Source organism: Chlamydotis macqueenii, chromosome 9 (genome assembly GCF_036417535.1).
Source record: "Chlamydotis macqueenii isolate bChlMac1 chromosome 9, bChlMac1.mat, whole genome shotgun sequence".
In the NCBI taxonomy this organism is placed as follows: Eukaryota; Metazoa; Chordata; class Aves; order Otidiformes; family Otididae; genus Chlamydotis; species Chlamydotis macqueenii.
The window spans coordinates 243179-266428 of NC_141564.1; the positions used below are offsets into that span (position 1 = coordinate 243179).

Genomic DNA, 23250 nt, shown 5'->3' on the forward strand with positions numbered 1-23250 from the left:
GTGACCATATTATGACGTTTCAGAATAAAAACTATGTGCTCTTAGACACAACTGTAGACTGCTAGCTTGTTATGTTTAGCTGTATACTAGCTCAAAGACAATTTTACAAAATTTTACCAAACAGCACACAAACATTAACTCTGACTCACAGCTTCAACGTGATTTTAAAGAATTTTTTATATACTAGCATTAAAAGATGAATATATTTAGTCAGATTTACATAACGAGAGAAAGAAATTTGACATGCTTAGTTATCCATGTTGTATCATGAAGCCCTTTGAAATTGTAATAATCATTTTAAAAAGGTATGACATCACTAAACATGAAATACATACTGGGTGTCCTTCAGATCTAGTTCTGCCACTGCAGCAACAAACGGAACTAGCTTATGGTGGTGTAGGAACAATCGTACAAGAGGCAGAACAGCATCATACTTGTCTCGACAAACTTCACTCAGTATGTAGGCAGCAGATGCAGAAATAGGCTGTGAGAAAGCAAAATAAAAAATCCTGAGTCAAGTAGTTAAGTGTTCTTCATGTATTTGGCAAAGTACAGATCAAACCTAACAAGACTATAGACAGAGCTTCTTAACAGAAGGTTTCAACATCTGCTACACGACATGATGATCGGAAGTTTCCATTCTACAGAAATACTTAACTGAAAAATGGTATTATCTACTTTATACTTGACATTTAAAAATGAAATTCAGCATCTACTCACCCTTCTCATTCTCCCTAAGGGGTTAGACTACGGCTTTGTCACAAATCCAAGCAAGAGGCAGTAAGCAATTGCTTTACTATAATGTAATGTATCCGTATAGGACTTTTAAAACTATAATCAGAGCACATTAAAATACAGTTCTCACACTTCTAAAGTGTCTGTCACCATCCTACAGTTGGGAATATCAGTACAAAATCGATCGCATTTTTACATTTAAGTAAAAAAAGACACCTGCCGACTGCCACTAGCTACATACTCAGCTCTTCCTGAATTTGAATATGGGCTAGCAAAAATTTTAATAACAATTTGACTTCCCTCTTTGTCACCATGTCCACGTGAGAAATCCAGTCATGCTGATTAAGATACTGGGGAAGACAGAAGCAATTCAGAAATGGAATTAGAAATCAATTTTCAAGCAGACCATTTTTGGTAAAGGTTGTTACCTGCCCCTTCAGTGCCAATAATGGATCAATGTCCCTGAAACACCGCTAAATCTAAGGGGCCAACAGCAGCCAGAAGCTGGGGCAGGAGTAAATGCTCTACAAGCTGCTCATTTGGTTGTGACAGAAGTAATTCATGCAAAGGAACAACAGAATTCTCTAGATATGCATAATTCACATTGTCTCATACAGGATTGCATAATTCATTTTAAGTTTTCATTTTAAAAGAAATTTGCAACAAGATTACCTGAGCATCTGATGATTTTAGCAGCAAGTTTCTTAGAGAAGTGTAGTATTCAGACGGAAGTACACAGTCTTCAGTATAACAGATATTTAATCTAAGCGATCCCAAATCATCAGTTTTAGAAGACTTGTTTCCATTTTCTCTTGGTTGAAGTAAATACCTGAAAGCAACAGTGCAATTCTAAAATATTAGATTCACATTTCATTAATTTGAGTAACTCAACAATAAAACAAAGTATCACGTTTAATTATTTCAGTATACCTAAACTGAGTCTGAAAACTGGCAATAAAATTCACGTAAAAAATCTTGAAACACAAAAGAAAAAAAGGAGCAGCATTTAATCCACCTTTAGCACATAATGAAACATATATTTATTTTCTCATATCTTTCCAAACAGTGAAACAGGATATATTTCTTGTAGTTCAACTGAGACAGCATGAATAGTTAGAAATTATGTTGGACCTTCTCATTTTACACGTAGGTTATATTTAGGGTGTCAGACATCACAGATGGAACAGTTAGTGTTGATAATTTAAATGGTCTAGCCTGAAACCAGTAAAAATACATACACTCCTTAGAAACAAGGGTTTTTTCCTACTCTCATTACAAAATATATTAAACAATTCTTCATTGGCTTTTGCTGCAGTTCAACTGAATTCCAACAGGAGGTGCAGCTCTACAAATATTTTAACAGCTTTTAAGTAGCGTTCCCGTATAGTTTCAACATTCAGCCCAACAAGCTGAAATAATATTTTCAAATTTTCCTTTACAGCCATTTATATTTGTATTTCTACAATCAGGAGATCAGATTTTTTTTTTTTTAAATCAGATGCATTGCCCATGAAGGCAAGCTAATATAAAGTAAAACTGATTTACAAGGAGAACCTTGACTGTTAGGCTTATTTTCCCAATATTTTGTACTAGTGATATTGTTTTATCTACTGTACTTCAGCTGTATTAAAAAACATTTTATGTAAATTTGTAATAGAATTCCAAAGATTATTTTTCACCACAGAACTGTTTTTAACAAACAGATCATAACTGGGTATGAGACTGTTCAATATAAGATATGCCTACAAAGCATATTAGCAGACACAAATCTTTCTGTCCGTGCTTCAGGTGACCTGGAAATGGGCCAGGTGAATTAAAAAAGCTACAGGAACACAACGCACTGGTAGTGAGTCCATGCTAATATAACTTTTCTCTTAGCAGATTGCTAATGGCGGCATGTCATTATGTTAATATAGTCACACAGCTTTTGATCAGCTCAGAGCACTGGCAGAACAAGCCTGTGTCTGTAATACGCCATGTAAAAACCAGAAAATACTGACACAGAACGTACGTTATGTTTAGGATCACATTCAAACACTAAGACCCAAGAATTCAACTTTGACATGTTCAAGACATTAGTTTCTATTTACCCACTTCCTTCTTATACGTTTTTTACATGGACATGTGAGGGCTTCCTCCACTCTTCTCTGTACTGGAAGGTTCACTAAAAGCAAATAATCTACATGCTTTGAGACATCCAAATCTGTCGTACTTGTCACTTCCTGCCACTACGCATTTGGAACTGTAAAGGGGCTGGAGATCGGCTCCTGCTTGCAATAACTCCAGAACAGAGGTTGCTGCTATATTAAAAGCAGAGGTCTGTCTTTCCTGAATTCCCTTCATACTTTACCCTTCCAGCTTTTAAACTTCTGCACATGCTTCCCTGAAATGACACTGAGTTGGTTCCAGAAGATACTTTCTGAACCTCCCCAAGCTGGGGGGGGCGGGGGGGGAAGCACCATACTTAATGATTATTTTTTAACAAACTCTTCATCAGTCATTCTGGAAGTCTGACTTGGGAATTTAATTACAAGTGATACAATTCTGAGAAGTTCTGGGTTTGCTGGTTAGGCTGAAAAGCAGCTAAAATCCAGCAAACTGACTAAAAGATAGTTGTGCTCAGTCTTCCCTTTCTATACTCTCTGCACTTTCCCCTCAAACACATGAACTATTCTGTGGGAGCAGGCGGACTGGGGGAACAGAAGAGCTAAATGCACCCTCTGGCAAGGTTAATTTATTGAGCAGGGGAACTCTAGAAAGATGTTTTACCTAGACTAGAAAAGGAAAACATATTTTAATAGACAGTTAGAATAAAATACATCCTTTGCAAGGGAAGATCAGCAAGATAGAAGCAAATGCACTTCTGAGCCACCATTTCTCACCATGCTCGAAAGGAATCATTTCTTAACACCTTCACAGGAACTTTAATTTCTCCTAGAAAGTTATCTTGTACCAAATTTCCATTATTCCATAGGTCAACCCTGAAAACAAGAACATTGTTTAATTTTTTTCTCCCAGAGAGAAATAAAAATCTTCAAGTTAACAACAACTGCCTTACAGCACTAATCCACATGCATGCAGGCAGAAAATGTTAGAAATCTCACTCCATTCTAATTAAACCAAGAAGACTCAAATGAGTGGCTTATTAACCCATAAAGAACAGATAAAGAAACAAACAGTGAAAGTTAGACTCGCAGACCTTGCATCAGTAAACAAAAGTGACATTGGCAACATATGTATTCTCAGCAGTCTCCACCCCCAAAACTGTGCACATTTCTTCTCAGGTAATTCAAGTGAACTTTTTAATGAGTATATTTACATATCCCTATCTAATTGCTAGAATTTGGCACACTGCAATGCCATACCAACACATGCGCTTGTTTTTCCATACAGCAGCTTGTATGCTTACAACCTCAAAAGGAATCACAGACTCCAGACATGCACCTTGGGTTTTTTCTATTACTTCTTACCTCTCTGACATTTCTGACAGACAGCAGTTGTTAAGAAGAACAAAAAAAATTAATACTAGATTTGTTGGGGCATGACTATTTTTCTAAATGTATTTGCATCTACAATGAAATACACAATTCTAATAAAGACATTCATGAAGCTAACAGTTAAAAATGCAGACAGCAAGATACTTCTATAACGGTTATTAAAACTAACCACTAAATTATTCTTCTGATGCTTGTTAGGAAACATATGCTAGCCTTGAAGATTTTTTGTCATTCGGCAGATTTGGTGCACATATGTGCATGAGCACAATAGAGAAAAACAGAGTACAGGGGCTCTCAACTGCTCTAACTACATAGCATAAAGACAGGCAGACCTGCTCTAAGGCTAAAGGAGCAGAAAAGGGGAACATATGTTACGATATTCTTTGCATTTGCAAGGAAAAGATGCAATACAAGCGTTCCTCTAAGAAGTAAAGCGAAATTGTAAGAATCTCACAAGAGGCTTTTCCCTTCTGGTTGTTTTTTTTTTAAACAGCCAACTACACTTGAAACCAGAGACTAGCATCAGGAATGTGGTTATCCTTCAGTACAAGTTCTATTACCAATATTTTGCCCCAAACCAATAGGCGGCTTTTGTGCCTCTACTCACAGGCACAGGAAACAAGTTTAGGCTGCTAGATACTCTATCACTATGTACTTGAAAAGAAAAAACCTCATCTTCAGTAAGAAACACACTAAAAAATTTGAGTAATTTTATATGTTAGAAGAATCTTTTCTACAAGTCCGACCAGTAATTCTCCGGAGTTACACTAAAATAAAACATTTCTTTACTCTCTTGATGACAAAATATTATTATTTAGTAATGATAAAAATAAGTCACTTTCTGATCTACATAACTTACCTGACTTCTAGTTTCTCAATATCTTCTTCTTCAACCTGAAACTGGGACTTCTTGGTGTAACTGCTGGATCTGGTTACCTGCAAGTAAAGTCCTCCTATTAACACACTTTTGGCTGTTGTATTACATGTCAAAAACATGTCATAGATGTCAAAAACCAAAGAAAACCCTGCCTCTTTAATATTGGTAAATAGCTACTATTCCTTTTAAAAAGGAAAAAGTTCAGTTCACCAAACTGCCTTTTGACAGAAAGCAGGTGAAAATTGGGTCAAGAAGGGTTCACGGTGGAGCCTCGTGAGAGCTAGCTGATATCTAAGGGAATTATAGTATAGATCTATTCAAAAAACAAGGAGGAATACGACACAAAACTGGTAAGAATTGCTTCAGTTTCAGCATGAGCCCCAAGAAAGCATTAAAGTTAGTTCTGAGATGTTTAAGGAAACAACATATAAGAAGACCACTCTTCTCGTCCTGGTTATACCACAGTTGTAACCTCTTATTTTAATTTGCCTTATTTCTTGACTGATTGCATTCTCAGTTTAATTCCAATAAATCATATGTCATAAAGTGATCAGAGTGGTTTGCATCACATTTTTATCCTTCTATCCTACTTCCTAAGAAATTGCAATCAGTATCTTGAGCAGGTCAACTGAAACACATGCCATACGGTGATACTCTGTAGATAAGTATGGAACAATTTCTCACTGAAGTCCCACAGCAGGACCAGGATCTATATAAATACAGTAAATTATAATACATTTGAGGCACATGCAATAGTTGTATTACTTCCAACTCTCAGCTGAACAGTATAGTACACTTACATGCAAATAGATTTTTTTATTACAGAGACAAATCAGATGAAAATTCAAACTCCTAATTTAGTTATTGTAGGGTAACTCAGGTACAATTGACATAAAAACCTAAATAACAAAAAAAGTTAACACGTTTTTTATTTTAAAAAGTAAAATTAGCCTTCACTGGCTATAATCACTACATTGTTTTCTTAAAGAAGTCAGTTGGGGTTTTTTTTTTTTTTTACAAGATAGGTTAAAGCTCTCTCAGAACTCCTGATGGCACAGATGCTACACGCAGTGATACACGGTAACGAATTACCTTCACCTACGTGCCTGGGAGGAAGTAAGTTCTCACATAGCAATTGAAGGTGAATGCTATCGTCTGGCAGCCCCCACAAATTTAAGTTTGTTATTCGCTTACATTTGAGAGACTAGTGAAAGCTCTTCAATTTGCTTGAAGAGAGCTTTCTGCGTTAGGTACTGCTATGTAGCTTGCTTAAAGATATTTGAAGGGTTGCATAAAATAGATAAACAGGCAGAATACCACACAAAAAGTTACCTCAAAATAAAATGTTTCGTTAAACTGCGGATTGCTTGTTTTCTTCTTTACTTTGGTCTTCTTTTGGTCATTCCTGTTCCAATGTGGTAAAATTTTTTACCATAGACAACTTAAACACACAATTATAAAGACATTCTATTGTCAAGAAGGACCCATGCATTTAAGTTAAAACATTTTTTATCATTTTAGAGATCACCTTGATCAATGAAGAAAATTTCAAAATAAGATCAGTTCATCTTCACAATATAATTTGAAAAGCTGAAATTTCAAGTGCTGTCTCTAGTTAAATCATGCATCTGTCCATCTCAAAGCTTCATTTCACAAATAACTTACACGTATCAACTAAAATGTATCAGCAATTTCTAAAGCATTTCAAATCTAAGTCTGAAGACAATTTCTTCACCACTGCTTGTGAGTTACAAGCAGAGTCTTCCTTGTCTTGTTCAACTGCCAATTTCTGTTTTCCCCATCCTCTTTTGTTGGGAAAATATCCACTACTTCTTTACAGGCAGAGGCTTACAACATGCCACTGAATGTTTTCTTCGGAAGGAATTGCTGCTAATGCTAGATGCTGCATAGCATAGGGTCAAACAAAACAACTGCTTCCCACTCGCTTGTGTTTTACATAGTTGTGGGGTGTTTTTTTTTAATTTGACACATTTTATAAGAGAATACAGTTTTATTTACTTAGTAAAGGGCTATGATAAAATAAAAATGCTTTCTAAAAGAAACAAATATAAAATGTGGGGGGAAAAAAAAAAATAGACGAGGGAGAAGAAAAATTCTTATAGACATCAACTAACTGTTTTCAGGCACTGGTCATATAAATATTCCAGCCATGGTACATGAGTCACATGTATGAGATTGTAAAATTTTAACCAGGAACTTCTCTCAGATTTGCACATATATTCCCATACCAACAGGGTAAATATTTTGTGAGACCAACATATCACCCAGTCCCATCAGTATCAGAGGACTCAAACAGGAAATGTATGTCAATCTACCTTCTTTGGCCAGCAACATCATGCTTCCCAGGCATAACAGTCAAATCTCCCTAGTCCTCTTAAAAAAAAAAATACCACTCACCAAAAAAACCCAACCCAAACCCAAAATCCAACCTAAACCAAATGGGCACAGGTCCTGATACCATGCTCACAGTGGCAATTCTTCAGTACCATAGAAAGCAGACGGACTTAGGTCTGATGTTGCAAAAACAGGAACAACTGAAACCTAGCTTACTTTAGATGCTATTGGGCAGAGATCTGCAGATAGTGAATGTGTGGGGTATGGAATTTTTCTTAAATGGAAACCATCAACAGTTATTCAGAACTACCAATTAAAAAAAAAAAAAAAAAGGAAACATTTAAACTGTGGGGACTTGAATGCAGCATCCTGAAGGTGCTGGCACTAGAAAGGTCTCACCAGAACCTCTGCTCTCTTCTTTCCTCCCAATTGCTAACCATTTGTTGCAAAGAAAACAGTGCACTAAGAAAAACAGGGAACAAAGGAAGGTGAGTGAGCAATTGGCTAGATAATTCCATAGAGGAATTGAGAAAAATTAATAGGAAATACAGCACAGTTATCAAGAGTTCAGCATAAAGCCTGAGAAGAAAGAAAGAACTGGATGACAAGTGGTTCTTGAGTAGTGCAGGCCATTCAGACTAAACATCTTCACAGTCCTGGGAGTATGGCAGGGAAGGGGAGACTGCAGTAAGAATGGAAGATGCGATGTATGCAGAAAATGCTTTAAGATTTTTCTGTATTTAAAAAATTTTGCTTGAAATGTATTACTTTCATTTCCAGTTTAAGATCACAGCTTTTTAGATTCGTTTCATTAATTTTATAATAAAATATTACCTGGAAGGCCCCACAAGAGAGACTGTTGCATAAGGGTCACAATTCTGTCCATTAATAAGAGGCAACCCATGGCACTCCTTTATGCTGCAAGGAAAAAGCCATCAACAGATCAGTGAAGCAATGTCTGTGGCTTAAAAAAATAAAATCCAAAAATCCTTTCCTTTCTAAAAGTCCTGCTCTATTACACACCGATATATACGTTGATTCAATGTAATGTACATACATGAAGTAGATGGTAACTACAGATGTCTGGATGGTAACACAAGGAAACACTCAAGTGTACAGTCAGATTTAGGTGACTCCGTGAGAACAAAATTTCTGGAATTGCTTTACTAGAATACACTCCAGATCACACATGGATGGGCAAAATCCTAAATAAAACTAACTGCTATGTTAGGGGAAACAGCAGACTCCATTAACTTTTAAATTTGACTTCTCAAGGCCCACAAAAAGCTACTCAGTCTCATCCACATGGCAGCAACTACATTTTGAAGGCATTAAAACGGATTCAAGTATTTTCTGACTTGAGAAAACTGAGAAATGCCAGTCATACCCTGAAATGTTATTTAAAATTATCCATCCAAAACGATTAGTATACAGTCCTAGCATGTCTAGGTTCCACCCATACTATTCAGCCAAAAAGAGAAAAACCAGTTTACCTTTGAAATAGTGTTTAAAGTTTATTTTCAAACTCTTTTCACAACACTGCATGACCAGAGTTAAACAACCTTTTTAAAAATATGATTTTCTTCCATAATTCATACAGTAAGTCGTAAGCTGGTGTTTAACAACCACATAGGCACGCTGTTCACCACTCCTGATGCAAAAGGGATGGGCTGGTTAGGAAGTAATGCTCATGGGGACAGACACACATTTTCTGGACCTTTTCTGAAGGCCTGCAATCTTTTTGAATCACCACAGCAGCAACACTACTACTAGCAAGCTGACTAACCTTCAGATACTGCCCATGTATGAATATTAACTAAAAACAGCTCAAAAACAAATGTAAAGCAAAATAGTTTGTAAATTTACAGCAGAAGCCAATTTCTACCAAACTGACGTTTTAATGTAGCCATGTACACTGTAGTATTTATTAAGTCCAGGTACATTCAGCAGATTACAAGATTTCATAAACAAGACACAAATGAGATTGGAATGTTATACTCCCATTCACTCTTTTTAAAATAACCTATTTTTAATGTATTGCAGGCATTTAACTAAACTAATGCTACTAAGTTTTGGCTGCCATAATTAGACAGTTTGAATAAAATCCAAAATCTATGTAACTTAAGGACAATATAGACTTTTCTGCTCTAAGTTCATAAATAATAATGTAAATGTTCTAATACTGAAATGTGGAATATTAATTTGTGCAGATCGAGTTAAAGTTACACAGTGACAACAGTAGCTACACACTGCTGTTAAGTAAATGCTTTCTGTACTGTAGAAAAATAGCGTTAAAAGAATAACAAGAGTTGCAAACTCAAATACTCACAAGTCGGGAAACAACAGACACTAACACTCCTGTGCTGCCTCAAAACTCCACCCTCTGTGGAGCACGCACAATTACAAACCAGATGGTATTTCCCCCCACCCCAAGTCCCTTTGTCTTTGCCAGTTCATGGAACATTTAGTGCTGAAACACTACACAATCATTTGTTATTTTCCTTCCAGTTTTCAAGCACATGGCCTTCAGCATTTCAGTAATTTTTGCATCACAATGAACCCTACAGTGACTTCAAACCCAGCCTGTAAACGGGTTCTTGAAACATCCAGTTGTTTCACAAATATTAATTGATTCCTCCTCCAACACACATGTGACATAGAAGAGTGGCAACAAAATTAAACTGTCTAGACTTTTCAGTCATTTGGGGTATCCGATGTGAGGCAGCTAGGTTTTGATTATTTCAGACTATCATGCATTTTGTAGAACTAAACACACTGTCTCTGCAGCTCCCAGAGAATTTCAGTTTTAGGTGTGAGTGCTGAGTGTACCTGTACTCACAGGAAATCCATAGCAGGTGGACCAAGCCAAGCTTATCTGGATAGAATTCAACTATTTTGACAAGAACACAATTTCTCTTCCTACAGCCTGTACCATGTTCACCAAGTTCCTTGATTTCTCTAGCAAACAGACAGAAGTCCTACAGACAGCAGTTTTTTTCCCTATGTACAGAGTTTCTCACTCCTTCCTGGATCGCTGTATGAATGACCTGCATACTTGACACAATGATCCTGTGGGAAAACATGAATTACCGTATCAACAAAAACTGATCACAATGTCCTGCTGTTGGTTACACAAACAGCTTGTTCTGGCCTCCCTGGTCATCTTACAGCTTGACCACAACATACACAAACTACAGGAACACTTGTCTGTGATTTCCTGGAAGTTGAAAAACATTTTACTGACAACTACATAGCCACGCAGCAGAACTAGAATCTCTGGATTCATCATACAGATCTGTCACTTCAAACTGATTTCACGCTCCAGTCAGTCTCCCTGTGTAGGCAGTTCCAGCGTTCCCTTTTCATCTCCTGCCCAAGTCCCAGTTCTGTTGCAGCAAAGAAGGTCTACCTAGCTTAGGCAGCCTACTCTACTCCAGCATCTCAAAAAACCAAACAATACCCCAGCCCTCCTGACCATCAGCTAACTCCTAATATTCCCAAATCTTTCCTTTTCAGGCCCATCACGCTCAAGAATTTGTTCCAAACTTGTCCCATCTCCTCCCCTCCCATCTCTCACTCCCAGTTACCCAGTCATAGCCATCCCTTAACTCTCCAGTTCCTGCCTGGAGCCTGCCTTGGACGCGCAATCTGACAGCACAGATAAGTCCACTGAACTGCACCAAAATGGCACATCCTCCTCCTCCTCTTACGCTCCCGCCTCGCATCTATCACCCATGGTGATTCTGCTTACTAACCTTACAGAAAGCTATTTATGTTTTGAACCAGTTTTCAGTCACTTTGGCAGCTCGAATTAGCCTAGTCACACAGAAGATCTCAAGCTCCAAAGATAATGCAGAGAAAGTAGCCATCAAGGGTAGGAAGCCATTAAATCAGCTCAGCACTATCAAACCGGATTGTTACTCCCCTAGGGACTGAATACACGAGACTGGATTAGTGCAGATAGTTTTAAGCTACTAAACAAACAGCCTCCAGTAAACATGTTTTAAAGTCTTTTGAAGATGTCTGAAGTGGCTCAATTATAGTAGACTTAACAGAAATGGAAAAGTGCAACCTCATCAAGTTTACCAGCCAGCAAATCTCACAGGAATACTGCCCTTCCCCAAGGAATCAGGCAAAGTGTTAGGACTCTGACCTTCTACAACAGGAAGAAAAAAACCCAACACAAACAAAACCCCACCAAAAAACCCACTCCAAACACTCTGACCAATCAAAACCAAAAATAACACTAAATATACATTTACACAATCATATTTCCACCATATGGTAAACAGTTCAGCTTTGACAAATGGCTTCGTCTATCTAGGCTGGTACAAGCAACTTTTATTCAAAAGGTACAAATACACAGAGTCTGAAGAAGCAGACAGGAACTTAAAAGCCTTCTATTTTGTATTTTTAACTACTACATCTTTATGTAAAGTCTAAACAATGGCTAACAGAAGGACTTCTGTTCTTTTCTCATACTACTGATCAGTTACGGTACAGTGTAAGAGATCTTTCAGTTTCAATTAATTCTTGCTTCACATCTCAGTAGTTTGTTCTGCAAGAGGAGTTTCATACAGGAAATATCAGCCTCTCAGATATAACTGGCATCTATTCAGCTCATAAGATGGAAACAAGTCCTTAAAAGACACAGCCTGCAATAAACTCCCTCAATGACTGAGGGACTTTACCTCCACCATTCCAATTAACTACAGTCCTCCAAGTGCAGAAACTAAGTAACTGCAGCCATTAGGATTTGTACACATCATAAACTGTTAGATTCTCTAGAATTACTTCATGTGAGCAGATAAACAGGACAGTAACAAACTTATAGGTCATTTTAAGATAGCATAGTGTATAATCTATTTGGAAAAGTAAGTGCAAAAAAAAAAAAATCTAGCTGTAACAAGCCATTTCTGGACTTTCAAGTATTTGCATCATAAATGCATAAAAGGATTTCTTTCAGAGTTGAACTCATGCTAAATACAGAAAAGGCAAGTACTACCATCCAACAGCCTGATTTGGCAAGAAACCATTCAAGTATCACCCATTTCAGCAGCAGCACATATGCAAACAATGGTCACGCAAACTTGTTTTTACGGACTCCCAGAAAAGAGAGCTGCAAGTATGTACTTTTGAAATGTGCTACTAAACATGCCATTGTGGTTTTGAAAAAAAAGAACCCACACTGAGTCAGCAGTTATTCTATTGCATTATCTTTTTCCCCTCCTCATTCACGCATCAAAAGAGGAAACAAGAATCGGAGAGAAAACAACATTTTAATTCAGAAACGGTCTGTGGGTGTATCTGCATAAAATTTAACTGCAAGTTTCCAATTAATACAAAAATTATGTGTAAAATCAGGGCTTAGCCCACTGTAAGTGGTCTCTAAGACAGCCCTTCACCAAAGGAAGATCACCTTTATGCTTTTATTTCAAAAAAAGTGTAAGGGCTTCACTGATGTAAGCGATTACAAGCCTTAATGTTACTTTTTCCAGGGAAAAATGTATTTCAGTATCGTGTTTTTAGAACACTCACGCAACCTGAAAGCCGTAGTTGGCTTCAGAAAGCCCCACCTTAAGAAAATAGGATACCATTTCTTCCCTCCCTGCACCCCCTCCTGCTGCCATCAAGTAAGACCAGATCAGTTAGTCGTGGTGTATCTTGTACGTGACCACTTTTTGTCAACGAGCAAAAGGAGATTTCCAGCTTTTAAGAAATGAGGGTTGTTTATTTTTTTTCCTGTTATCCACAGCTTCACTAATACAAACACACTTTGCAATATATTAACAATTATCCTTTCTCAAGCTTACTTCCCTTACATAAAGTTGGGGGATAGAGTCCTAATAAGGATCTAAATTAAAAACAAAACCAGAGGGAGGCAGGTGGGGGGATAGAGGACAAAAGGAAAGAAACTTCAGGTAACTAAGCTAGAAATGTGATTCAAGACAAGTGACTATCCCTTGTCATATGCAGCAACACTTATTTTTTTAAAAAATCACATGTTCTTTTCTCAACAACTTCTTGCTTGGAAAAGTTGTTTTTACTGTAAATACTAGCATGAGAAGTGAAGCCTTCTACCCTCCCACATTAGCTGTAAGAGGTTAACATCAGCAGCAGCTCTCTGTTGTTCAAATCCTTAACCTTTAAAAATTGCTTCCTACTGGAATTACCTTACGTTTTTAAATCAGTCCTTATAACAAAACCCATCTAGAAGACTAGCAAAAAAAGCTTCTACAATTATGTCTACAGAATCAAAATAGTATGAATCCATCTCATAGTCAGGTCTAATCCTATGACTTTGGTTCAGCCACAAACAAAGAGGTGATGAGGGCTCCAGATAATGCTCAGAATCACAGCCCTTGAATTACTGGATATTGTCTGTGCGCTTAATACCATCTTTAATCCTGTGTTGTGGAAGTTATTGCTACTACTTCTCATCTTTGTAGAACTCCTGAACTCTCAGGGGATACATGGTAGAAACCCATTAGAAAATTGCCTATGCACAGAAGCGAGCACAAGTAGCTAGAATTCTCTTATCCTACAAAAAATTGTAACTGGTGAAGGTTTAAGAGCTTCCCTTCTATTACATTGAGATGCCATTAATTTGGACATGAAGTAAAACATGGCTCTGAAAGGCAAGTATTATGGTCCGTATTTTTTTTTTTTTTGCTAATACTTATTCAGTTTTGGACAGATCGAGAAGAGGCTGGGGCAGAAATACACAAACGTGGCCACTCTTTGTCTTTTTTTACTCAACCACAGCTCTGCTACATGCTATCTTCCAGCTCTATTAACGGAGCTACTAATATGAGGACTTCTCAGGGCCTGGTGACTAACAAAACATAGCAGTAAGTGCATCACTTACTAATTATCCTCAGAAGTTTACAAAATAAGCAGAATTTTAAAGAGTTTCAGATTTTCTATTAAAGAATCTCACATGTATTTTCTGTAAGTTCCTCATGCTTTAAGATCAGAAGTCTCAAAAATGCCCTCACATCCTTTTCTATAATACTATATCCAGTGAGAGATTTCTTATTTCTGATACTCTCACACATACATCCAAAAATATACTTATGTACAATATGCTACTTATATAGCCAATTATTTCAAGGTTATCTGCATGTGTGATAAAATACTACTGAACATTATTAATTTAAGGAACTCTAGTGCATTTCATAATCTCAGAAGAAGACAAAAGTACTGATGTAATAGTGCAGTGTTTAACGCACAACCCTCTCCCACATGTCAGTGAGTGGGTGAGTACAGCAACCACGAGAGAACTCTGGCTTCCTTTTGATCATTTATCTCCGTCATAAAGAGATCCTAAGAGAGGGTACAGCGAGTAACTCACTTCCTACTCAAAACTGCAATCTGCAACAGTAACTTTCTAAAGCAGCTTTGCTTCACCATATGAAAAAATCCAAACATGGTTTGTGGGTTTGTTTTTTGTTTTTTGTTTTTTTAAGTTTAACTTAGACTAAAGTGCATGGCCACTTACAAAAATAAATTAAAAAAAAAAAGACATATCAGAAAGTTCAGTTGGGAACAAAAGACAAAGTCATAAAGCTCCAGCCTGCTTTTGGTGGTGAACAGTCCACAGGCGAAAAGTTGTTCTGAGTCTCCCAGAGGCAAGTTACGTAGGAGGCTGACAGACTTCTTCCAAAATAAAGCATAGGAGTTTTCTAAAGAGACTGGTGTCTAGTATGCCTTTATCAGACAAACTTTCTGAGAGTGTCAAAACATTTTTGCACAGCTGTATCTCCTTAGCTTCTTACCAACTTCTGGCCCTAAAGGTATTGCTCAATAATGAATAAACAGAAACAGAATAACCAATACATGTGGAATTTTGGTCTTCTGTGACTAATGTCTTGTAACCTGTATATTTAGACTTCCAAAGCCATCACATAGGATCATTATCAAACACAGCAGTAAGAGTAACAATACAAGAGTAGAGACTGGTTAGTATCCTCCAATATATCTCATTCTGTGCTTTTTCTTTAATATTGGTGAAATTTGTGGGTTTTTGAAATAACATACACCAAAAATTTACTGTTTCTATGAGGCTCTTTGACACGCTGTAATGTCTTTACACTCTGGAGTCAAAATGAAGTTTGGCAGTGAAAACTCCTTAAGTTGTTGCTAAGAAATTTTACTGAAACGAGGCAACGGTATGCTGCTCCAGAATGGCAACTCCTGTACTTTGTTCATCTATAAACATTCCTTATCATGGTTAACCATGAGAAAGTGATTCTGAAGCAAAACTAAAGGTGGATTTTCACATACCAAACCAAAATATTACTAGTGAAACAGTTTCACACTGTTCCCAACGCCACCATCAGCACTCAGTTCTGTCAGTAACGGCAGCATTGCAAGTTGTGGCTGTCAGCTGCAGTGGGCACTCTTAGCTTTCTCCCCAGACCCAGTTCAAACGGAGTTACAAGACACTGAACTAATGATACCAGATAGCCATGCTGAGTCCTAATAAAGTGAGTGCTTTGCAAGAAACAGAAATGAATGCTTGTGAAAAACTTTAGCAAGAGTTCCCCAAGCATATATCCATTCCTTGAGCAAGGAAAGTCACATGAAAAGAAAAACGTTATTGGTATCAAAATGTGCAGACATTCAGTATTAAGAGAGAGAAATCGCATAATGTTCTAACAACTAAACATCCAAGGATTAATGTATTTTCTTACTGTACTACTAGTTGTTGGCACACAGATCCATTATCTGTTATCAGTTCATTCAGTTTTAATTCAAGGTGAACTTTTCCCTGAAAAAAACAAAAAACAAAAAACAAAAAACAAGAGAGAAATACAAACAGTTTTAAAAACCTTTAAAAGCAGTAATTAGAACAATAATTTAGTTTACAGTTAGAAGCTACTTAAGGTAATTCAAATATATCCACTTTAAGCAATATCTATTCTAAAGCACATAACCTGCAAGTACAGTATGACAAATGCATTTGAACTTCAAGAGACAATAATAAAGAGAAGCATTATCCTCAACTACGGACAGCACGAGTTGGTCAAGCTTCCACAGGTTTCACACACACACACAAAATATTTCTTCCAGCATGAGGAATTACCAAGAGCAAAAGTCCATCTCAGCTTTTTTCCCCTCAGCACCGGATAAACCCTTGAACAGACAGTGAATTTTTGAGCATTTCAGGAGAAAGTTCTAAAGTGACTTTGGACTCTGAAGGCAGTTAGGTATATTTAGAAAAGCAGAACAGTATGCAGCAGCCATAACCAGCAACATTTAATATCCAGCTGTGAAATCCTGTCCATCCCACTAGACTGAAGATAATTTAGAAATTTCTTATGCATCCCAGTGCAGCTTTCAACTATCTCATGAAGTCTACTGAAGTACTCATGGAATGGTAAACACAAGCACAGGGAGAGGAAAAAAGGTGGCAAGAATTGCTAAACCTGGTTTCCTCCTTTTCTTTTTCTGAAATGGTAGGATGTATTAAGAAAAAGAATCCATAAGTGATGGCACAGCATGGGTTAAGTTCAGAACTCAGCAAGGGCCAGTCTACTCTACCCTCTCAACAGAAGACTCCAAAAACTCCAAACCGTGATATACAAATTTCTTGGGATCATCCAAACTTGGTACTATAAGCTTGCTCCAAACATCTGCTGCCTGAACAACACTGCTGCTCCTTTCAATGTCTGGCTATCTGTGCTGGCCTTCACATTTAAGATAGACTGTGTCAGTGTCTGGTTTTCTCCTGACCATGTTCTCCTTAGTATTCTTGGAATGTGTCTGTTTGCTAAATGGAACATCAGACGACACAGGTCTGTCCACGATTATAACTCTTAGGGAAGGGACCTGGAAGGCAATTTTAAAGTGTGGCAAAGGAAGCAAACTGTAACCTGAACTACAGTTTTGCCGTACAATACCAAAATAGAAGTACACCCCTTAGCTGACCTTGCACACATTTCTACAGCACTTATGTTTTGACATAACACTGAAATGTTTTTCTTGTAAATCCCCTGGGGCAAGGGCTGTGCTTCTCTCTCTATACATCACATGGGAGGAGGAGTGAAGTTTCTTTTATAAGGAAGTTTTAAATGTAACTATTTTGGCATGCCTGCCAAGTGTTTTGCAAACTGTTACTACATGGATTGGAACACAGGTACACTAAGAAAATACTTGTGAGGCAGAGAAACTCAATTACAAAAACAGATTTACAAAATAAAACCAGGATACTGAGAAGCATACCAACAGCCTTACAAGGCAAAGTTTTTGAATAGCAAATGAAAAGACATTACAAGTATTCACTGTAACAGTTGACTTATAACTAGTTTTAGTAAGCAGCCCTTGTGAGCGGCCTAAACATCTTCCTTTTGCTTTTTTTTTTTTTTAAGAAATAACCACAAATCATGTGTTCTACACTGATCAGTAGGAGAAAAACAGCAAGTTTACTGCTCCTGAGAACTACAGATATAGTTTAAAACACAGCACCATGTTACAGTTACACGGCTCTAAGTACATACACCCCTGATCCGTACGGAGAGTTTAGGGTACGTTTTGGTTATTTTGTTTAAGGGCAGCAGGATGGTTTCCTAGAGCAGCTGATCTGCAGATTATATAAAAACTTTTTACATAATACGCAACTGGGTTTTAAACATGGTTTTACACATCAGTTTTAGTTCAAAACACAAAGATAAACCAGCCATTCTTACACAATAAATAAGTAGCGCACTTTATGTGAATACACTTTTCATCTGTCGATCTGGGAGTCGCTCTAAGGCAGGTAGGTACCATTTTAACTTTACAAATGGATTAACAATCAGTTTTCAGGTCCTTACTACAGGAAGACGGAAGCGTTGATCAAGTGTCCAAGGTTCACGTAGTAACAAAGGAGCCAAAGCCAGAGTGTCTAAATTACCAACCTAAACTTCAGATCTACACAGACAATTTTGTTACACAATTTTGTTTTTAGAAAGGCTACTGCACTTCAACATTGTATTTGAAGAGGGTTTTTTTTTTCTCCCCACAGTATTGATATTTTGATTTTTTGATCATTTTCACATTATGAAATACTACAAGTACCTATAATAAAGACAAGCTTTCTAAATTTCTAAAGCACTTAAGTGGAAACTGGTCTAACAGCTGTATTTTAAATATTTACATCAATAGAAACTCATATACTGTGCCCACATTCAACATAAACAATCACACTACTGTTCTAAGCGTGTCACAAAGTAACTTCTGACAGTGTTTGTTTCCTTCATAAAATCTTCTCTCCTTTGAATTCAAGAGGAAGAGATGCATACTCTTTCGTCTTAAGGGTCGTCTATGCTTGGGAAAGTTACTCAGGGCGGTGGTGGCATTCAAATAGAGTTAAAAATGCTAACAGTTATTTTCCAGTTCCTCCCTCAACATCAGAAACTCTAGATTACAGCACCTCTTGAACTCTGTCCTCTTCCTTCCACTTCTCCTAACACAATGGAACAAATACCACGACTGAACTACTGACTTTGTAAGAAAGATCATCTTTATGCTATACACACTGTGGCAACATCTAAGTAGAACAAGAAAAAACTGTAAGCCAAAATTTAGAGGACTTTAATAAAAAAAAAAAACAAACCCAAACACAAAACAAACAAACTTAAAATAACCCAAGTTATCCACTTAGAAGCACCTTTGGTAAACTCAAGTCCTTGTGGCATATGGAAAGTAAAACTGGGGCTCTACAATACTCCACAGTTTACATAATATTCCCACATGTGGTCCCGCTTGAATTGCTAATTCTGTGTATTCACTGCAAAAACGTCTCTACATAGAAGATGACAGGATCTGTATCTGCTATCAGCTTTTCTCCAGCTTTCCAATTCTAAACGAGAGTGAACATATAGCACATTTCTGAAGTGTACTACATCTTACTGTCTACTACGCTGAGCTCCTAGCACTACATAACGGCCAATAGTTCCACAGTACTAGAAATATTCGTTCAACTCAGATAACCCTGCAAGGTTTAGTTTACCCAGACCTTTCTTCTCTCCTAGGGTTAGAGATCTAAGTCACTAGGAATCTACAAGCTGGCTGGAGGCTCCCTCGTCACTCTTTCCCAAATTTACAGAAACATCAGGGGAATCTATTAGGAGTACACTACTTAAATAACTATAAACCCGATGAAGTTTAAGAAAGAGGACAGTGAATGCTAAAATTACCTTCAAAGACCTTAGAAAGTTTGAAAGAAGGCATGAAAGATTTACCTTATCAACGTATTTTGCAAGGATAGGTCAGATCTCTACAAAATGTTTCTTGCTACGAGTAACAAGGACCAAGGGCACGTTTAACAATACAGCCTCATTTCAAACTAGCTAAACGAAGATTTAAGAAAAAAAAGGAGAGGTGGCAAGCAATCCTAAGAATTTTACTAGCAAGTTGAGCCTATCTGCATTTTAGTTTTCTTTATATATCTCTATATATTAACAGCTGCAGTTAAATATGGTCAGTTCCACTGAGTTTTTCAAATGCTACTTCATTTGCTAAGTATTCCCACATTCCTGCGTACTTCATAAGAACTAGTCGACTAAGGAAAAAGCTTTAAGAAAACAAGATGAATATAGAATCATGGAATGGTTAGGGTTGGAAGGGACCTTGAAAGCCCACCCAGTCCAACCCCCCTGCAAGGAGCAGGGACATCTCCAACCAGATCAGGTTGCTCACAGCCCCGGCCAACCTGGCCTGGAATGTTTCCAGGGATGGGGCATCCACCGCCTCTCTGGGCAACCTCGGCCAGTGCTCCACCCACCACCCTCAGTGTAAAAACTTTCTTCCTTATATCCAATCTGAATCTCCCTCCCTCTGTTTTAAAACCATCACCCCTCATCCTGTCACAACAAGCCCTGCTGAACATCCTTCTGATGTTGGGGGCTCCAGAACTGGACACAGTACTCCAGGTGGGGTCTCACCAGAGCACAGTAGAGGGGATGCAGCCCAGGATGTGGTTGGCCTTCTGGGCTGCAAGGGCGCATTGCCGACTCATGTTGAGCTTCTCGTCCACCAGCACCCCCAAGTCCTTCTCCTCAGGGCTGCTCTCCATCCACTCTCCGCCCAGTCCGTGTTTGTGCCTGGGATTGCCACAACCCACGTGCAGGAACTTGCACTTGGCCTGGTTGAACTTCATGAGGTTGGCACAGGCCCAGCTCTTCAGCCTGTCAAGGTCCCTCTGAATGGCATCCCTCCCTTCCAGCTTGTCGACAGCACCACACAGCTTGGTGTCAGTGTTGAATTTGCTGAGGGTGCACTCTATCCCACTGTCCATGTCGTCGACAAAAATGTTGAACAGGGCCGGGCCCAACACGGATCCCTGAGGGACGCCACTCGTGACCGGTCTCCACATGGACATTGAGCCGTTAACCACCACTCTCTGAGTGTGGCTGTCCAGCCAACTCCTTATCCACCGACTGGTCCGTCCATCAAACCCATGTCTCTGCAGCTTAGAGAGAAGGCTGTCGTGCAGGACAGTGTCAAATGCCTTGCACAAGGCCAGGTTGATGCTGTCAGTTGCTCGTCCCTTCTCCACCAATACTGTCACCCCATCATAGAAGGCCACCAAATTGGTCAGGCACAATCTGCCCTTGGTGAAGCCATGTTGGCTGTCACCAACCACCTCCTTGCTCTCCATGTGCCTTAGCATGGTTTCCAGGAGAATCTGCTCCATGACCTTGCAGGGCACAGAGGTGAGGCTGACCGGCCTGGAGTTGCCCAGGTCTTCCTGGTTCCCCTTTTTAAAAATGGGGGTTACGTTACCCCTCTTCCAGTCATTGGGAACCTCACCAGACTGCCACGACTTCTCAAATACATCGGCCAGTGGCTTGGCAACTTCATCTGCCAGTTCCCTCAAGACCCGCGGATGGATCTCATCAGGTCCCAGGGACTTGTGTACCTTCAGGTTCCTCAGATGCTCCTGAACGTGCTCTTCCAGTACAGTGGGTGCTTCCTCATTCTCCCAGTCCCTGCTTGTGCCTTCCACAGCTTGAGCCCTTATCGGTGAAGACTGAAGCAAAAAACTCATTAAGCACCTCAGCCTTCTCCATGTCCCAAGTAACCAGGTCACCTCGTTTCCTTCTGGAGGGTGCCTACATTCTCTTTGGACCTCTTTTCGTCCCCAACGTAACTATAGAAGCTTTTCTTGTTGTTTTTTGATGTCCCTGGTCAGATTCAATTCCGTCAGGGCTGTGGCCTTCCTCACCTGATCCCTGGCCACTAGCACAGCCTCTTTGTAGACCTCCCAGGCTACCTGTCTCTGTGTCCACTCTCTGTAGGCTTCCTCCTTTACCTTCAGTTGGTCCAGGAGCTCCTTGCTCATCCACGCCGGCCTCCTGGCCTTTTTGCCCGACTTGTTCTTCATCGGGATGCACCTCTGCTGAGCTTGGAGGAGGTGCTCCTTGAATATGGACCAACTCTCCTGGGCCCCTCTTCCCTCCAGGGCCACCCCTCCCATGGCACTTTGCCCATCAGGTCCCTGAAGAGGCCAAAGTCTGCCCTCCTGAAGTCCAGGACAGAGAGCTTGCTGCGTAGCATCCACGCTGCCCCGTGGATCTATAAACAAGGTTTTGTTTGTAAAGAACTTATTTCAGAATACATCCTTTTGGCACCTGGAAATACAAAGTATTCCTTCACTAGAACTTATGGCTGTTGCCCAAATAAGAAAAGAGGGACTATGTTTTTTTCATAAGGGTCTGTGCAATCCTAGAGACATTTCCTACTGTACAGTTAAAAATAATTTTCTTTCTAAGTTTCTCCTTTATATGACTTTTTCCTGCTGTTAAAAGTCCAGGGCAGAAAGCTTGCTCCGTAGCTTCCTTGCTGCCCCGTGGATCTTGAACTCCACCATCTCATGGTCGCTGCAGCCAAGGCTGTCCTTGAGTTCCACATCCCCCACCAGCCCCTCCCTGTTGGTGAGCACAAGGTCGAGCATGGCACCGCTCCTTGTCGGCTCCCCTATCGCCTGCAGGAGGAAGTTGTCGTCCACGCATTCCAGGAACCTCCTGGACTGCCTGTGCCCTGCCGCGTTGTCCCTCCAACAGATGTCTGGGTGGTTGAAGTCCCCCATGAGGACCAGGGCTTGTGACGGCGAGGCTGCTCCTGTCTGCCTGTAGAGGCCTTGTCCGCTCTGTCCTCCTGGCCAGGCGGCCTGCAGCACACCCCCACCGTGATGTCCCCTGTCCCTGCCCTTCCTCTAATCCTGACCCAACAGCTCTGTCAGCTCCTCCTCCATCCCCAGGCGGAGCTCCACGCACTCCAGCCGGTTGCTGACATATTCGTTCACAATACGGTAACCAGCAGGGAAACACAAGAACAGCTAAGATGAAACCACAGAGTAGATGCTTTCTGAAAATCAAAGTAATTTTAACACACTTTGAACGGCTGAGGAGATGCCACTCTCCTCCCAAACACACTTGAAAGAAATACGCATCCCTTCCTTCACCAAAAGCTTTCTTTAACTCAAGCACATAGTGCTTTTACTCTGCTGAACTTTTAATTATCTCCACTTCAGATTACCTGTGTGTATGGAGTTGTGGAACCAGAACAGAAAATTACTCTTCTACAGCTTCTGCATTAGGAGTGGATTGTGACCCTGGAGGAGTCCTAAATCTATTAGAAGTAAGGTGGTTTTAGAAAATGACTGGTTTGTCTGTTTCCTCATCTCCTCAATTCAGTTTTATTTTGCAGGAATCAGCAAGTTTAGTTCTCGGTAATTCCACAAAAGACAAAATGTTACATTTAATATACTTTTAAGCCTTTCTACAAATTGTCAAAGTT

At 39.2% G+C, this 23250-nt stretch overlaps 1 protein-coding gene across 3 annotated transcripts in view; it reads right to left on the reverse strand.

Annotated features, from left to right (window-relative positions):
- The window catches only part of RASA2 (RAS p21 protein activator 2), a 53421-nt gene that overhangs the window by 14686 nt on the left and 15485 nt on the right, over positions 1-23250 (reverse strand). The window contains exons 5-11 of one of the 3 annotated variants that reach the window (XM_086754420.1): positions 16161-16237; positions 8299-8382; positions 6442-6514; positions 5092-5168; positions 3618-3716; positions 1408-1564; positions 336-484 (exon numbers count right to left, since the gene is read on the reverse strand). In XM_086754420.1, the coding sequence (XP_086610546.1) occupies positions 336-484; positions 1408-1564; positions 3618-3716; positions 5092-5168; positions 6442-6514; positions 8299-8382; positions 16161-16237 (716 nt within the window). The remainder of the gene's footprint in view (positions 1-335; positions 485-1407; positions 1565-3617; positions 3717-5091; positions 5169-6441; positions 6515-8298; positions 8383-16160; positions 16238-23250) is intronic. The other 2 variants (XM_086754421.1, XM_086754422.1) reach the window with 2 other exon arrangements.